The sequence below is a fragment of the Daphnia magna genome, linkage group LG4 (genome assembly GCF_020631705.1).
Source record: "Daphnia magna isolate NIES linkage group LG4, ASM2063170v1.1, whole genome shotgun sequence".
Lineage (NCBI taxonomy): Eukaryota > Metazoa > Arthropoda > Branchiopoda > Diplostraca > Daphniidae > Daphnia > Daphnia magna.
This window is the reverse complement of record NC_059185.1, coordinates 3,023,526-3,041,001: the sequence shown is the minus strand read 5'-3', so window position 1 is coordinate 3,041,001 and position 17,476 is coordinate 3,023,526. Positions and strand designations below refer to the sequence as shown.

Sequence of the window (17,476 nt, the reverse complement as noted above, 5' to 3'; positions counted from 1 at the left end):
GCGGATTTATTTGAAAGCTTAGCGATCAACAAACAGACGACGATTTTGACGGCTGGCAGTTGTGTGTGTGTTTTTTTTCTTTGTGCTACCCACACACACACAATGGCAACAGATGAGCGTAATTTTCGCTCCTATTACTATGAAAAAATGGGATTTCGTGGTGTGGAGGAAAAGAAATCGCTCGAGATCTTACTAAAAGATAAGCCTCTAGATGTGATCAAGTTAAAGCAATTCTGTTTGCGCTTTCCTGTACCTGCTCTACACCGCAATAAAGTCTGGAAAATCCTGCTAGGTAGTGTTTATCTTTGTTGTGCTCGGTTCGTGATTTTTTTTTGCGTGAAAAAAAACACCTTTTCTTGAATTTCAGGTGTCTTATCTGCATACACGGACAGTCATCAGTGGATCTGGGAGCAGAGACAGATACAATTCAGTGACCTCACCCATGCACTTGATGTGATGGGTAACACAACAGCAGCCACCTTACCCACAGAGAAATTACTCCTGGCCTGGCTGCTGGAAAACCGGTGCCTTCATTTTGACTATATTATGCAGGTATTGTGCGGTATAGATTACTTCATCCGTACTTAACAGTAACTGCCTTGTGATTTCAGCTCCAAAGACCAGATCATTTGAAAAAGCTTGCCATCCTTGATACCTGCCTCAAACTCTTTGATAGAGAGGTTGATGCCTATTGGTTGGCAAAAGGTTTCTTCCACTTCTCTACCAAATTCATTCAGGGACATGTAAAATTCAAAGAGTTAATGAAGATGAAATTGGAAATTGAAGATTCAATTTTGTACAAGTAAGAACTTTTTTCTTTTAATGACAGAAATTTGATGTTAACCTAACTGACCTATGGAACACTAGACATGTTATTGATCTTGGAGCTATGGAAACCCTTCCATTGGAATATTGGTTTGGCCAGTGTTTTGCTGGATACATAGCTGAAACTTCTCTAGTCAGGTAAACTATACCACTATAATTGAATGAAAGTTTGGGTGCTAAATGTCATTAACTCTTGTGTAACAGAATCTGGGATAAATTACTTGGTGGTTCAACACAAATCATAGTCTTTCTTGCTGTAGCTTTAATCTTACATTTTCGACATACCATTTTAGCTTGCAATAACTGCGAAGAAATAAATCTCTGCGTCAGTAAGGTAAAACCCTTCCATAAATTTTCGATCGGACAGTCTTCTTGTTGATTGGCATACCTTTTGTCATTTCCAGGTGACAAAGGAAACGTCTGAAATCGTTGTAAATGAAGCAATTGAGTTATGGCAAGAGCACGGTGGACCGATTGGCTTAATGATTACCGATCTTCCCAAACAAAAGTGATGCAAAATATATATATTATTACCTGGTGACTCTGTCGACTAATAAAGCCAAATTTATTGTGAAATAATCTTTTGAAATGTAGTTAGTTTCGAAACACATTTAATTTTGAGATTTTTGTTTTGATATCAAATAAAAAAATGCAGCAACCGAATCAAATGAAAATTCGGATTACTTACAGAACTTTGCCACTGATTTCTTTACTGTGTTTGTTTTTCCTTACTTCTCTTTATTTTTTAAAGAAATCGTATCTGGCATCAGAACAGGAAAAATATTTGACTGCTAAGATAATTCGTAGAGCACTGCCTAAAACAACATTAAGCGGGTAATTTTTTATTACCTTTGGAATCGATCGAGTCCATCGAAACTGAACGATAATGATTAAATTCTATACATAAAATATACGACGGTTAGAAAACAATCTGTGCTCATAGCAACAACTCGTAATACTATACAGGTACTGCTGGAGTTTGCGGCGTGTTCAATTTAAACAAAGGTTATTGACAGGACGTTTACTCTACTTTTTCTTATCGATTCAAAATGAAAACATTAACCTCTACTCACCGGACAACAGCGCCAGATACAACACTGCGAGTTTTCTAGCACTTGTCAAACAAACGATTCTGCCATAAATGGAACGCTCCGTATAGTTGAAATTCATTTTCGAACGTTCAATAGGATTTACTGGTGTGAAGCATTCACCATGTATTTAGCGTTTAGCTTTCTTGTTTTTTCCCTATTGGGTTCAGGACATGGCAGTGTAATTCCAACTGAAGGTATTTATTCAATGATATTCCCTTCGAATTTTCAAACTACGTATTTTTATGGCATATGAAAATTTCATGAATTTTATGTTCGATTGATTCAGCATGCATAAGGACATTGTATGTCAGCGACACGGCCTTGATCAATGTAGCAGAGCACGAAAATTGTATCCTGCAAATTGATACAGACCAAAATCATATCCTTAGGTTTTCCCTCGCGCACGGTGAACATTTTGAGCGTGCCCAAGAATTTGTCTCCGTAGGAAAATCGGTTTTTGTTTTCGCTACACTAATGATAAGGCAAATTTTTTACCTGTAGATTTATGATGGAATTGATGAAGACTCCCCCATCATTCGACTAGAGAATCAGATACGCCACGAAGTCGGGCTAACGCACGCAGAATTAATAGATTCCGTCTACACCACGAATTCGGTAGCTCATTTACGATTGAAGAAGAAGCCAACTTTAAGTTTGAAACTGAAAATTGAAAAGGTATCGTTTCCTCGCAACTCATTATAGTTATCTCAAAATACAGCCATGAATTCAAGTTTTTTTTTTTTAATTACTACACCAGGCTGTTTATTGCCCATTCAATTTGGGATCGGAAAGCCAATGTGGCCGCGTAGTGGACGGTAATGCCTGTTACTGCGCAACTTTTACCAAGGTGAGTAGCCCACAACCAGTTCGGTTTTATGACCAAGTTTTTCACAATCAGATTCGAATCAGTGTGTCCTATAATCAGATAAGCGCACGAGGTGAGTAATCACTTTGATGCTGGTACTGTGTGGGTTTTTATCAGGCACCCCCTTAACTTAAATTGTAGAGAGAAGAAGACTAGCTGATTTTTCTTTAAACTATAGTATAGATACAAGATCTCCTACGACGAGGTCCCTATTTCGAATTGTATTTGATTGCACCGTGGTGCATCAAGGCTGCATTAAGTTTAATTTTTTTTAAATGGCCATTTCGCGTGTTATTCGGACAGAGAGACCAGGCCAATCAAACGACTTATTGCAGAGACAACGGCATGAAATTGCTGTCCATTCAAGACCTCAACGAAGAGGAAAAATTGTATGCTGCTTGGGGTACCTGTAAGTACAGCTACACAACTCTATTAATAGCAGTGATCTATTTTTTATTTCTTATCTAACGGATGAAATGCTTTAAATGATTTCTTGTCGGTCTTTCTGCTTTTGTTTAGTGGTTTACTTTTGGACTTCTGCTTCCCATAACACAACTTCTGGAACCTGGCGTTGGGAGAGCACAATGGAAAATATTTATCCTGGCTACACCAATTGGGCTCCGTTTGAACCCAATAATACTCTAAATGATGGAAACTGCATGGCCATGAAAAATGGCTGGTACGATGACCCTTGTGTTAATTTGTACGACGCTATCTGTGAATTACAGCCAGAAGATGTCCCTAGTTCAACCACAGAATCTTATTACACTAGTGACCCTGCTTTTACATCATTTTCTACATTCAGTAACCAAGATTAACTAAGATGTATTCTCTGTTTTTTTTTGGTGGGCTATACAAGAAAATTAACCTGCACAAATCCAGTGTCATGAAACGTGAAAAATACATGCACCTTATCAGAACAGCTGAGAAAACTACCCACGCCTTTCTATTCAATATTCCACATTCTTGCCAAGGCAGATAAAATAATCAGTCAGTTGGAAATAGCAGTAAACGTTAATATTATTTCACTTAGCATTAAGTACAAAAATGAGGTAGAAAATCAACCAAAAGACAAACAACTGCCATCCACTTACACTAGCAAATCCATGGCTGTCCTGACTAATCAGCAAGTTTCGGTCGCCACAGTTAAACAAAAAAATTTCCGTGTTGTTTATTGAGTTGCTAATTCCATTTGCACGATCCTAAAACGTGGACTAAGAGAAACGTGTACGCAATCAGCACTTTGACCGCCAAACTGTCATAAAACAATGTTTATCTGTGAGCCAGCCGCTAAGCCTATTTCACCTCTATTATAGGCATTATATAGTGAATCTAATAACAAAAAATAAAGCACGTAGTGCGCAGCGTAAAAATGTATTTCAATGGCATACAATTTTATTGCACCATACATCATAACAACGTACACCTGTAGTGTAGTGGTTATCATGGCTGTCTCACCCACACCAGACCTTAAGTTCGATTCTGATCAAGTTCAATGGTTCCCAGCTCGTGCACCGTTAATGTTTATCACCATATAATGCAGTTGTGCTTCTTCGTGACGATCGTTAATATATTGACAGTTAATAAACATTTGATATTGATAATGTATCGTTTTACTTAATAACCTCTATTGCCAAATCAGCGATTTTAGTGATGCACTTGATGCCAAGGATCGAATTGTGAACCTGTTGTGCATGAGACAACCGTGATAACCACTGCACTATAAGTTCAAGTTATCGCAGTGGTCAATCTTATCAAGAAGAGATCACTTTGTTCGATATTTCTTCAACTGTTTCTCTATACGAAGCCATTTGTCCTATTTCGTTCTAACACAGCACGAAAACATTAAACCACTGCGTTATACAAAACCCTAAATCACTACACTTGGTTTAAATATATGCAATAGATTTTTACTTATGAAAAATTCATTCGGGGAATTAAAAATATCGATTAAAATTCAACAAAATTATAGGAACTGGGAAAAAATCATACAAGTATTAGAATTAAATATTATTTGATTCTACTTATACAGTATATATTTATATAACAGTTATTGTAGTGCGATGATTGATCGCTATTGCTTAGATATCGATTTGCAGTCGATAAAAGAGATTAGTATGCTGCTCGAACTGATTCGGAATACAAGCCTCAACCAAAATCTATAGCCTACATTGTATTTTTGTCTCTTTGTAATAACGCAAATAGAGCTGTGATGAAAAAATCCCCTTACATAAAACTAAGTTCAGGCTACAAAAGGTCGAAAGGAATTGTTTTTCTTGATACAGCAAAACAAATAGCTTGCCAAAATTTACAATCTTCTGAATTTTGTTGCTAAATTATTTTAGGGGTGAAGTTCACATGCACCAGGCCTTAACTCGTTACAATAATCATCGTTCCATCCCCTTTGCGATGCCGATAGCGGCCACGGGAAAGTCACGCAGTCCTCTCCGTCATGATTTGCTGGTTCGTTGTCATACCAATTCTGGTAACCTGGTATTAGGGGTGCTCCAGTAGTTTCCCAGACCCAGTTTCCCTCTTGTTTTAAATCACTAAGAGACGACCACTGCACCACTACAATGTGTAATAAGATAAAACATGAGTAATATAATGGAAATTTATTTATGTTGAACTCTTTTTCTGACACTTACCATCCCAAGCGGAGGTAATTGCTTGTTCTTCGTCGTAAGACTCCAGAGAGACAAGTTTCATGCCGTTCTGGTAGCAAAAAAACATTTGGTCTTCCCAGTTTCGCTATACGCGTTAAAATTATAATGAAAAGGGATCAAGTTACATAGGAACTAATTAATTATATTTGTAAATTGGAATGTTCACCAGTGCAAAATTGATGCAGTAGCAAGAAATTTCGTCTACAATTCGACCACATGCGGTATTTGGTCCCAAATTAAATGGACATAGAACCGCCTGTAGAAAAAAGCAATTGCAATTTTACTTAAGAAATTATTTAAAAGAAAAAGGAAGATACCTTTTGAATTTTTAGCTGCAAAACCGATGCTCTAGTTCCCCGAGAACGTAATGTAGCCACGGAAGATGTAGTATACATGGCAGGAGGCAAGTCTTTATTGGATGCCTCGTACTTCATTTGGTTTTCTATTTGAAGGATAGGGGAGTCCTTCCCAACTCCGTCATGTACCTTCGCAAGATCAGCCGTGTTAAAAATTGTACAGGAATTTGATAAATTTTTTTCATTTACTGTCAGGTAATCTTGAACATCTTCGAAACGTTCATTGATCAAAGTGAAGGCCAATATGCGATCGTCTTGCGTCTGGATGTCCCATACGCATTCGTCGCCATGCAGAGATGGGATGTCAATGACCACCGAATCTTCGACAAAAATCTTCCCTCCACACGCTGAAAAACAAAAAGTTACAGTACACATCAAATAATTCTTTTTGGGGATGTGGAATGGGAATACTACAAATATAGGGAAAACGCTTACGGAGAGAGGCAACATTTCCATCCGCATACGTTAGAAGTACAACGAAAGTGAGAATACAGGAAAAAGGAATCGTTTTAACCATTTTTTAAATAAAACTCTTTTTTTTTGCAAATAAAATGAAATATCAAAACCGAATGCCAGTTACCAGGCCACAGAAAAATGTTTCTAATGGATGGAAAAGGTATGAAGACTTGTTATGCAAAACGGTTCAGTTATATAAAGACTACTGGTTGTATGATAGCCTATACTAATAACTAATACGTCAAAGTCTATAGCGCCAGCTAACTACTGAGTTGTGGCGACGTATGGCATAATAAAACTTCAAATCTTGATCTTCGAACCCGAAAACCTTCACCCTTTAAGCGCAAAAAACCCCGAACTCCTTCCCCCCTTCCCAACTTACTGGTGTGGCATTTGAGTTATCAATATCTGACATTGAAATGGCGTCGTAGGACCTACCAGAGCATATTGACTTTGACATATCAGTTATTGGTATAGGCTATCATACAACCAGTTGTCTGTATATATAACTGAACCGTTTTGCATTAGAATACGTAATCCATTAGAAACATTTTTCTGCGGCCTGCAAACTGGCATTCGGTTTTGATATTTCATTTTAATTGCAAAAAAAAAAAAGAGTTTAGTTTAAAAAATGGTTAAAACGATTCCTTTATTCTATATTCTCACTTTCGTTGTACTTCTAACGTATGCTGATGGAAATGTTGCCTCTCTCCGTAAGAGTTTTCCCTTTATTAATAGTATTCCCATTCCACATCTCCAAAAAGAATTATTTGATGTGTACTGTAACTTTTTGTTTTTCAGCGTGTGGAGGGAAGATTTTTGTCGAAGATTCGGTGGTCATTGACATCCCATCTCTGCATGGCGACGAATGCGTATGGGACATCCAGACGCAAGGCGATCGCATATTGGCCTTCACTTTGATCAACGAACGTTTCGAAGATGTTCAAGATTACCTGACAGTAAATAAAAACATTTTATCAAATTCTTGTACAATTTTTTAAACGGCTGATCTTGCGAAGGTACATGACGGAGTTGGGAAGGACTCCCCTATCCTTCAAATAGAAAACCAAATGAAGTACGAGGCATCCAATAAAGACTTGCCTCCTGCCATGTATACTACATCTTCGGTGGCTACATTACGTTCTCGGGGAACTAGAGCATCGGTTTTGCAGCTAAAAATTCAAAAGGTATCTTCCTTTTTCTTTTAAATAATTTCTTGAGTAAAATTGCAATTGCTTTTTTCTACAGGCGGTTCTATGTCCATTGAATTTGGGACCAACCTCCGTATGTGGTCGAATTGTAGACGAAATTTCTTGCTACTGCTTTAATACTGAACAGGTGACTATTTCAATTGACAAATATAATTAATTAGTCCCTATGTAACTTGATCCCTTTTCATTATAATTTTAACGCGTATAGCTATACTGGGATGACCAAATGAATTTTTGCTACCAGAACGGCATGAAACTTGTCTCTCTGGAGTCTTCCGAAGAAGAACGAATAATTACCTCTACTTGGTACTGTAAGTGTCAGAAAAAGATTTCAACACAAACAAATTTCCATAATATTACTCATGTTTTATATTATTACACATTGTAGTTGAGCAGTGGTCGTCTCTTAGTGATAGAAATCTAGAGGGAATCTTTGTCTGGGAAACTACTGGAGCACCCCTTTCAGGTTACACGAATTGGGGGCCAAGAGAACCAAATGCTGGAAATTCTGAGGAAGACTGCATGGTTTTCCTGTATTCGGGATCGAGTAACGGATGGAATGATAATCACTGCTACGTGAGATATCCTGGTACATGTGAACTTCACCCCTAAAATAATTTAACAGCAAAATTCAGAAGATTGTAAATTTTGGCAAGCTATTTGTTTAATAGCTCTATCAAGAAAAACAATTCCTTTTGTAGCCTGAACTTAGTTTTATGTAGGGGGATCGGGTGAGTCGGATTGATTATTATTTTTTCATCACAGCTCTATTTGCGTTATTACAAAGAGACAAAAATACAATATAGATTTTGGTTGAGGCTTGTGTTCCGGATAAGTTCTAGCCGCATACTAATCTATTTTATCTACTGCAAATCGATGTCTAAAAAATAGCAATGATGAATGAATTTTCAAATTTCTCTTAAATTTAAGGGCTGGGCCAAAATGGCGGGGCAATTATAGTTAAGGAGCTAGAGTAAATCTTGTGTCACAAGACTTAAATATAAATTATTAAAAATTTACAGTAGGGGCCAAAATTATAAACCAGATACAAAGGCAATGGCGATTGTTGAATTTCAAATTCATTAAACTTCTTAAAATGGCTCAAAATGGCTGAGTATGTAAAACGGCTTTCGACGATGCTTGTCGTTGTCACGCTGAAAGGCAGACAGCGATTGCAAACATTTCACATAATTCTTGCATTGAATGCAATGAATATTTTTGGTCACATTCAACAGCTAATTTTAGCTTTCTAGTTTCATGGACGGAATTTTTTGAATAAAGTAGGCCTACCTGATGTTGCGACTGATTGTGTGATTGATGGAAAAATTTTATCACAACAACTTTAACGAGGTTCCATCAGAACTTGCATGCTTTGAAAATTTATCGCCATCTGTGTATTGTTGCGACCGAGCTCGGAGAATGTTTGGAATTTCAAGTGGAAAGCAAAAAAGCTGGGTTGCCTGTGATGTTCAGATTCAGAGATTGTGTGGAAATTTTGCAGAAGAGCAAAAGTTTGCATTGCAAGTGTGTGGGGAAAAAAATGTAGGATACATTTTCCATATATTTATTTATTTTTTATTTATTGATTTTTGGAAGCTTTAAATTCAATTTAATTCACGTCTTTTTACGTTGGTATCGAACCCTAACTACATTCCACGTTTTACTGTAGCTAGGAAATGGCATGGCCTTGTGGAACCTAAGAAAACTTGGAGTCTTGATCTCTGAACCCGATGAGTTACACTATTTAAACCCCTAAACCAAAAGATAATAAATTTTGGCAAGCTATTTGTATCAAGAAATAGAGATCCTTTTATAGCCTGAACTTGGTTTTTATGCAGAAGAATTCTGGTGATGGATAACAAAAGAAAGCATTTCATTATGGAAACGTTCATACGGCAAGAAGCTGGAGCATGCCTCAACACGTTTATCAAGCAAAATATATGTTAAAAAATTGCCTGTTTGCGTTTTCATTTGGTTGTCGATTATTCCACGTGAATGGTTTACATTCGATAATAGTGGAATGAAATTTTCCCTATCATCAGTTCTTTCTCTACAAAACCCTTTGCCCTATTTCGTTCTAACACAACACGAAACCATAAGGCTCGTGATTCTATTTTCGGTCCCGTTATCGACGATACTTAAAGAATTTTTTCGTTTTTTACGTTATTCGTTAAGAAAAATCATGCACCTGCCCAGGATCGAACTGAGGACCTGCTGTGTGTGAGACAGCCGTGATAACCACTACACTACAAGTGCTGCCATGTAAAAGCTTTCCATAGGTTAAATGATAGAATAAAAAATACAACATTTTGATTGCGCGTTGTTGTAATGAAGTAATAACGAATTGTTTTGTTATACTGTATAACTCCAACTTAAAAAAAAAAAATAGACAGAAGCCAATACTATTTCCATGTTGGTTATTGTATTGAACTTGGCAGCTGCTGCACATATGGATGGAGAAGGTAGAGAATAAAGCCCGTGACGGGCAGGCGGGGTAAGTTCGTTAGAAAAAGACGTTTTAAAAAAATAATAGAAAAAAAAAAAAATGCGTGAACTACAAAAGAAGGAGGAACAGCCAAAAAGGGGGTTGGAGCGAACAAGTGGCGAGGATATTAAGAACAAAATAGGGGGAGGGGAGGGGTATTTAAAAAAAGAAAAAAGAACTGCAACACAATAAAATAGGACAAAATAAAGAGATAAGAACTTAGAAAACAAAAAATGATGGCTCAAAGCTGTAATGTTTTGACGGTTGATTTGCTGGCCAACGCTTAACAACTACACAACGCTATTTACAGTTGACAGCAAACACGTCCCTCAACTTAATCCCAACCTTCCGTTGCGTAGCCGCTTAATTTTCTTTTTTCTCTCAATTGTTTTAAATTTTTTTTTTTGCTGTTACATTTTCTCTTATCAAATGTGCAGCTTCCACTACACGACTCACGCAAAGAAAAAATCGATAAAACAATTGCCATTTGCTCTACTTTGTTTTGTTTTTTAAATAATAATAATAGAAAAAAAAAATTAAAATTACGGCACTGGATCAAATGTGAGGGCGGGTTTTGTGAGGGCAAAATAACTAATCAGTTGACACATCAGTTAGCAGTCGCGGTTATAGGAGAGCGCGCGATTGGAGAGTTACTTTCCAAAAAAAAACAAAATGGAGGGTGACACTATGATAAAAGGAGGGCGCTGAATAAGGGATGAAACAAATTGAGTTTGGAAAGAGAAAAAAAAAACGATCGACTTTTTTTTTTATTTATTTTGAATTTCGCTAGGTTAAGCGGGTTAATCTCTTCGAGTGGTCATAATGAAGTAAGGGGGGCGGGGAGATGGAGCGGGGACCAATAAAAAAAAAAAAAATTAAACGGAGCAAAGACCAAAGTAAGAGAAAGGATAAGGGGAAACAAACAAACATTATTTCATCCATTATTTTTGCCGAACGTGACGGTGAATTCAACTCTGGCGATCCCTATACAGCGAGGTTATCACGTTAGCCAATAGGAATGTCAAAGAGGGGTTAGCCGAAAACAAAAAAAAATCAAACAAACAATGTAAAACAAACGGAAAAAACGGACGAAAAAAAAAAAAACGCCGATTGATTATGTTTGGGTCATTTGATTGCGTGAATCTCTTCCCCCCTTTTTTTTTTTCAATTTAAAGTCCGTGTCATAACTAAAGGCCAATACGAACAGCTCAAGAAAACGATTGATGAATTCCGGGTTGATCTTGTTCAAGAAAAAAGAAAAATGCTATTCACGCAGATTCGTTTCATTTGTTTGTTTTTCTCATTCCCGATTTTTTTTTCTTTTTGTTTTTGTTATTTTTGAATTTGAATTTGTTCGCTTTTAGATGACCAACGTCATATCCTTTTTGTTGGGTAGGCTTTGCTTCTTTCCCTGCCACAGGCCGGCGTGGATCGTGAACGCGTCGATCGTGACAGTCAAGTGTTTGGTGTGCACCTGCGAAAAACACTTGCCATCGGAATTGTATCTGTCGAATCGACAAATGCCCATTTTTTTTTTAAATGTTAAAAATGAACCATTTAAAAAAATAAAAATAAATAAATAATAATCATCTAAAAACGTTCGTACTTGAAGAATTTTTCGAACATGGTGTCGTTGACCATTTTCGATCCAGTGCCGTACATTTTGATGATTTCTTCTTTTTCGGGATTGAACGAGTAGAGGGCGCGGAAGGTGAGGCCGCCGTCGCGGAACAAGACGAGGAAATTCTTGCTCTCCGACCGTGTGATTTCCTCGAGCACCCGCTGCTTGGCCTCGCGATTCACCACGCCGGGGAAGACGCAATACTCGACCGCGTTCAAAATGATGGAACGGTTGGAACGAGCCGCCGGCTGCTTGTACAATCGAGGACCTGAACGAGCGACACCAAACTATCAGCATCAACAACAACAACAACAACAACAAAATTCAAGCGTACCGATGTAATCTTGATTTGAGCTAACATCACTAGCGCCATCGTCGAAACCGCGGTGATTACCCCGCTTCCCCCGCCCAGCGGTGGTGTTCTGGCGTAGAGCTAGCAGGATTCCTATCTGTGAGCTGCAGACACCCCTTAGGCGACAGAGATATCATCAAGTCCAAAACTATATCATCAAGTCGAAAATTATCATTATATTCGCGCGCGGATCATCATTCGATTCGGCCGGTACATTTGGCTTGCCATACATTTTTCTTTTGGTGAGTAACATTGTTGATAGGTGCCTTATCGTTCATATTGCAGCAGGGTGAATGTGGCTATCTCTAATCAAATGACGCGACAAAATGAGAAAATAGAAACGAGAAATTAACGTGTCATGTATGAAGGCTGGATTTGGTCAATTCGCTACAGGATTTCTCAAACGAATAAGGTAAGCTAAGCCAGAAAATTGCATTTGTCATTCTTTTTAACAAGTTCCCATATTATTCTATAGTTACGTACGTAAGACAGATACTATACAAGGCAGTTTGGATGCATAAGAATATGTCACTATGGCGTTGTGGCAGTCATCATATGGTTCAAATGCAAAGCTGTCACGATTAGTTGATTACACACCGTGACTCACGGCCGGACTGACCATCACCGTATAGAACAATTAAGACAACTTGACTGGCCATGTTGAATTGGAATGAATATTAGGACATTCTCTCATCGAGGAACACACAGAGACATGGTGGATGTTGAAAGCGTATCCAGACAATTTCCCAATTTCAAAAAGAGATTGCTGCTACTACAACCATTCGGGCACATTACATCACTTAACATCTCATCATTCTACCATCTCCTCATGTAACTATAGGCTTCAGATAATATACGCAACCGACGGGCACTTGACAAAATGTATTCATCAAGGGCTTGGTATTTAGACTATCCGTTTGATAGTCAAACCAACAAACGGAGGCAGAAACAAACGTGGGAAGAAGGCGGAAGAAGGCACATCTGGTCGGTCGGTGGGAGCTCAAGGGAGAGGATGTGCATATCCCGCTGATTGTTGACGTGCACAAACAACTGTGTAAAGTCATCTGTTTGCAGTTAACTTGGTACGTAAATGTCTCTTTTACTGGTCAGTGAAACATGCGGTACGTTTCATGCACAGCAATAATTACGCATCAACGTGGAAGAACAAAAACCAACAGATGATCTAAACGAGCTAGTGAAACAGGTGGTACAGGCGACAGGTGCAATTAATGCGTGTCTCGGTCGAGAATCAGTGAATTCAACAGCAAGTCTCATGAACTTTTACGGCTGTCTGGTACACATTTTGCCACGTAGCTCCATCTAGTTTACGCATTCACAATGGCACCCAAGTGAATTCATTTTCAAATGATGCAACCGAAACCATATGTTTTCAAGAAACCTGACCATGAACAACAGAGACTGGTAAATAGATCGTTAAAGATTTCCCTGTATTCTTTTCACGCTCCAACTTCTTTTTTCTTTTACAGCAAGATAGCTGCTGCTGCGGGCAATTCAACCGAAAACACCGCCCCTGTCGTTCGCATCTTGGATCGTCACCACCCAGCGTTCGTGCAACAAAAATGGAAAGGACTTTCAGTCTCTGGCCGACCGTCGAGTTACGATGAGATCTCCGATGATGGGGTTGAGCAAGTCGCGGGAAACGATCCAATCGTCCGCGATCGCACTGTTCACGCGTCTACGTCGGCCCAGGACCCTCGTTTCATTGTTGCTCGTCGTCTGCGTTGGCTATTTACTTGTCGTCAGCAGCAGTCGTCACGTCATAGACAATAGTCAATTGGGCCTGACGGAGAGCAACACATTCCAAGCTGAAATTGAGGTATTTATAAAGCATTGAATCGCATTTGACTTTCTGTTTTTGTTCAAGTTGGTTTTATTGGATAGGATGCTGATCATCCAGAATCAGAACCGAAACGAATCTTGTACTGGACGGGCTATTACGACAGACCCGACATGATATTCGGCTTTGGCCAGCAACCGTTTATCAAGGCCGGCTGCAAAGTCACCAACTGCGTGGCCACGGCCGATCGAAATCTGCTCGATCAGAGCGACGCCATCATTTTTCACGCCGGTCAGTTCAATTTGAGCGATTTGCCGAGCAAAAGACGTCGGCACCAGCGATACATTTTCTATTTATTCGAAACGTTGCCGTTGGCTCGCGACAGCGCCATTTATTTCTCGAACGTTGTCGACCACTTCTTCAATTGGACAATGACGCATCGACGAGACTCTGACATTTATTGCGCGGAACCTTACGGCAAAATAAAACGCAAAGCGTCGTCCCCGTGGATGGAACAATTGCCGCCCACTTTAGCACCCGGAGAGAGGCCAATAGCGCCAGCCAAACTGATGGAAACAGTTCGCAATCACCCGCGTTTGGCTAAAAAAGATAAATTATTGGCTTGGTTCTGTTCCAACCAGAGGACGCATGGTCGCAGGGAAGACTACATCCGCCAGCTGGGCAAGTACATGCCCGTCGACATTTACGGAAACTGCGGCAACTTGACGTGTCTACCGAAGAACAGCGACAGGTGCAACAATCTGTTGGACGAGTACAAATTCTACATGTCGGCGGAGAATTCGCTGTGCGCCGATTACGTCAGCGAGAAATTCTATCGAGCTTTGAAAACGGACATCATTCCGGTGGTGTACGGGGGTGCGGATTACGCGGCGTACGCTCCTCCGCATTCGTACATCCACGTCGCCGATTTCGCCTCGCCCAAACATCTGGCCGAGTACCTGTTGTTGCTGGACAAGAACGAGGCCCTCTACTTGAAATATTTCGAATGGAAAAAAGACTACGACGTGCTGAGGGGTCCGCTGGATGGCTGGTGCGATTTGTGCGAGAAATTAAACGATCCGCTGGAACCGACCAAAGTCTACGACAGTATGGCCAAATGGTGGTACGATGACGTGCCTTGTTATTCGGGCGACACTTTTATTCAAACTGTTCTCAATCACGATTCGTAGATGAACGAATATCACCATTGGCTTTCAATGTTCTTTGATTTTGATTGTTGTCAAGTTAGAAGAAGAACTTTTTTGTCTCGTCTTTGCCTGGATGTCGTTTATTTATACACGGACGTGATGCATCACTCCTACAGCCATTATAGTCGATCTAATTGAATAGTTTTCTGTTTTACAAATAAAAGCACGTCCTGTATGGCTGTACGGGGAGTTTGCGGAAGGTGCTGTTTCACCGAAATGTTTGCCGAATGTGTTAGTTCCTATCCATTACCCACAATGGCCGACAATACATTCCCACCTCCCCAAAGTACTACATGCAGCTGTGCTTCTTTCAACAAATTCTTTAAATCTATTTGCAATTGTTATTTAGAATCGTTGTCACTATTTGAATACAACGCCGTAGTTTTTATCCATCGTGAAGATCTAAGTGTGTGTGTAAACAGAATGTATCGCCACGTTGACTTTGAAAGATGTCGCGCGGTCGTGACCATCTTCAAGGTCACATTTGCATAGCCGCCATCTTCTATGCGTTTTCAAAGACAAAGCAAATGCAAATTTACAACCCAAAGAAACCAAAAACCAAGCCGCTCTTTGAACGCCGTGTCGGTGTGTAGAAATGCAAGTTCCATGTTTTATTTCGGTGGATCACCATATCCCGATAAAACTGCCAAACTTCCCTACCAACGTGACTTAAATGTACTGTACTGTATATACTAGGCATTTGTAACAGTGTTACTTAAAAGACATCAGGTGCAATAGAAAAGGCAACGGGGCAATTGGTTCGAGCCAATCGAGTGTAATCCTGCGTCGAATTCTTGTAGATTGGTTGATTTTTACTTGATTTGTTCCAAACGTGAACTCCAATCACTCTCTCCGTCAGCCAGCTGAGATGTTTCATTCGCCGGCGGCTGGACAAATAAAGTGATCATTTTATTGAAGGGAATCGGATGAAACGATGATGTCGGCAGAACGTTGAAACCGCGACATTTGACGTAATCCATCGACTGGACATCCGTAACGTTGCACCACTTTTGTAAAACGCGTAGAATCAAGGCCGGGCCATTATGTCCCCAAATTTCGGGCCTATTTATTGCAAAAACTGTTTAATTTTTAGTTTTGCTAAATGTGCATCACAAGTTAAAACATACTTGCCTGAAATTGGGGACAAAATCTTGAATGGCCATTTCGCTGAATGGATTTTTCACATCTACATGAATGACGTCATTGTTCAATCTGGTAGCGTCTTCGGCGGCGACGAAATTGCGATAGAACGTCACTGGTCGAACAAAGATGATGTCCAGATCGAAGTAATAGCCTCCGTATTTGTGCAGCGTTAACAAACGGAGGCCATGGCCAACGACTACCTATGAAAATTGCCCAACGTCCGTCCTGTTTCTGGACGTCATCCTGCACACAATCTCGCGCTGGGTTTGACCCAACAATGATTCGAAGCTGGAAGAGGAAAGGCAGCAGCAGTTCTCGAAAATTTGGAACTGAGACTATGATAATGTAGATGCCTTTTCTGCTGAACCGCCACAGTGTGACTAAAGGATTGCGTAGCCCGTGTACGTAAACCCTTCACCTCGTCTGTTCGGTTCGTTTAGGTTAGAGGGTACCCTAAAGCCAAACATCAAAGCCAATCAACGATGAAATCTCCAATGATATGGGCATTCAGCAAGTCGCGGTCAATGACCCAATCTTCTTTAACTGCAGCAGAATTCGTTCGCGAGTTTGGGTCGCCCCACAGGACCCTCCCCGTGACTGATTCCCGACGTCTAGCTCTAAAATTACACTTGTTGCATAGCTGCCATCTGCCGAATTTTTCGTCGTAACAATAAAAATGATGATAGTAATATTCAAATGATCCTTATTAGGTTGTAGAACAGCCCTATGAGCGTTGGGATACGATGCAAGAGTTTCATGTTTTCTTTCTCGGTGCATTACCATCGTGTAGTTACCAAGAGACTGGCCATGAATTCCCGAAAGCCATGACTTTTAAAAATTCAAAAATTTAATTCATTTTCGTAGGTAGAACTAAAGGAGTAGGAATGCCTTGAACATAATTGCTGAAATAGCGGATTCCAACAGTTCCAACAAAGATTCTTTGTAAACAAAATTGTTGGACGCCGACAGGGGGGGCCAAGACGAAAATGGCGTCGTTACCCAACCTACCTGGTGTTTATGTGATGAAATTCAAGGACAGCGATTGAATATTCGTTTTCTTTAACCTCTCTTCCTTTTCTTTTCATCTGCCCTTTCCATACCGTCTCACCGAAGCCACGGGAGGTTATTGCCTGCTGGCCAAAACACAAATAACAAAGAGGCGCCGTATTTCCTATAAAGGAATGGCTGATCAACAAGAAAAGATATAACTTTCAGTTATCTGAAATAGTGAACTATCACACGAGTTCGCTTTCAACTGTCACGACCAGCAGCTAACTCTGATGCCCCGAGCGCTTTACCTTTTCAGTTGCCATCCTTGCAAACGAGGAGGGTCTTGTTTTTGATCAGCTTCTATCGGGCCATCTATAAATGACGTCACACAGTTTTTTTCTTTTTTTTG

At 39.7% G+C, this 17,476-nt stretch overlaps 7 protein-coding genes, 1 long non-coding RNA gene and 1 other non-coding gene across 9 annotated transcripts; 4 read left to right on the top strand and 5 right to left on the bottom strand.

Moving 5' to 3' along the window:
• The first annotated feature begins 35 nt into the window (after positions 1-35).
• On the top strand, positions 36-1,401 carry LOC116920920 (TBC1 domain family member 7). Its single transcript, XM_032927087.2, has 6 exons — positions 36-292; positions 368-552; positions 612-802; positions 868-963; positions 1,030-1,159; positions 1,230-1,401. Exons 1-6 carry the CDS (start codon positions 103-105, stop codon positions 1,335-1,337), a joined length of 900 nt encoding a protein of 299 aa, XP_032782978.2. The 5' UTR covers positions 36-102; the 3' UTR covers positions 1,338-1,401.
• A 548-nt stretch (positions 1,402-1,949) lies between these two features.
• Positions 1,950-3,716, top strand: LOC116920921. Its single transcript, XM_032927088.2, has 6 exons — positions 1,950-2,110; positions 2,203-2,357; positions 2,418-2,591; positions 2,674-2,763; positions 3,085-3,190; positions 3,301-3,716. Exons 1-6 carry the CDS (start codon positions 2,038-2,040, stop codon positions 3,597-3,599), a joined length of 897 nt encoding a protein of 298 aa, XP_032782979.2. The 5' UTR covers positions 1,950-2,037; the 3' UTR covers positions 3,600-3,716.
• A 1,225-nt stretch (positions 3,717-4,941) lies between these two features.
• On the bottom strand, positions 4,942-6,491 carry LOC116920895. Its single transcript, XM_032927065.2, has 6 exons — positions 6,239-6,491; positions 5,993-6,150; positions 5,765-5,932; positions 5,614-5,703; positions 5,430-5,532; positions 4,942-5,352 (listed from the first exon to the last, which is right to left on the bottom strand). The coding sequence occupies exons 1-6, from the start codon at positions 6,318-6,320 to the stop codon at positions 5,123-5,125; spliced, it is 831 nt and encodes a 276-aa protein (XP_032782956.2). The 5' UTR covers positions 6,321-6,491; the 3' UTR covers positions 4,942-5,122.
• Positions 6,492-6,722: 231 nt separating this feature from the next.
• Positions 6,723-8,287, top strand: LOC116934333 (asialoglycoprotein receptor 1). The gene is made up of 6 exons (XM_032941893.2): positions 6,723-6,972; positions 7,061-7,218; positions 7,279-7,446; positions 7,508-7,597; positions 7,679-7,781; positions 7,859-8,287. The coding sequence occupies exons 1-6, from the start codon at positions 6,891-6,893 to the stop codon at positions 8,080-8,082; spliced, it is 825 nt and encodes a 274-aa protein (XP_032797784.1). The 5' UTR covers positions 6,723-6,890; the 3' UTR covers positions 8,083-8,287.
• LOC116934334 lies at positions 7,822-8,951 on the bottom strand. Its single transcript, XR_004400609.2, has 2 exons — positions 8,761-8,951; positions 7,822-8,078 (listed from the first exon to the last, which is right to left on the bottom strand). It is a non-coding gene; the product is annotated as an uncharacterized LOC116934334 (long non-coding RNA).
• A 702-nt stretch (positions 8,952-9,653) lies between these two features.
• Positions 9,654-9,726, bottom strand: Trnav-cac. Its single transcript has one exon. It is a non-coding gene; the product is annotated as a tRNA-Val (tRNA).
• A 146-nt stretch (positions 9,727-9,872) lies between these two features.
• Positions 9,873-12,055, bottom strand: LOC116934337 (patronin-like; the record flags this gene model as incomplete). The annotated part of the gene is made up of 3 exons (XM_045171909.1): positions 9,873-11,460; positions 11,562-11,844; positions 11,911-12,055. Coding segments are annotated over 3 exons (573 nt in total), but the record flags the coding sequence as incomplete, so codon positions are not given.
• Positions 12,056-13,024: 969 nt separating this feature from the next.
• LOC116934335 (alpha-(1,3)-fucosyltransferase C) lies at positions 13,025-15,322 on the top strand. The gene is made up of 3 exons (XM_045173232.1): positions 13,025-13,350; positions 13,416-13,765; positions 13,831-15,322. The coding sequence occupies exons 2-3, from the start codon at positions 13,550-13,552 to the stop codon at positions 14,914-14,916; spliced, it is 1,302 nt and encodes a 433-aa protein (XP_045029167.1). The 5' UTR covers positions 13,025-13,350; positions 13,416-13,549; the 3' UTR covers positions 14,917-15,322.
• Positions 15,323-15,598: 276 nt separating this feature from the next.
• LOC116934336 (lactosylceramide 4-alpha-galactosyltransferase-like) lies at positions 15,599-17,390 on the bottom strand. The gene is given in 4 exon segments (XM_032941896.2): positions 15,599-15,800; positions 15,802-15,996; positions 16,066-16,277; positions 17,376-17,390. Coding segments are annotated over 4 exon segments (573 nt in total). The 3' UTR covers positions 15,599-15,649.
• Between the last annotated feature and the right edge of the window lie 86 nt (positions 17,391-17,476).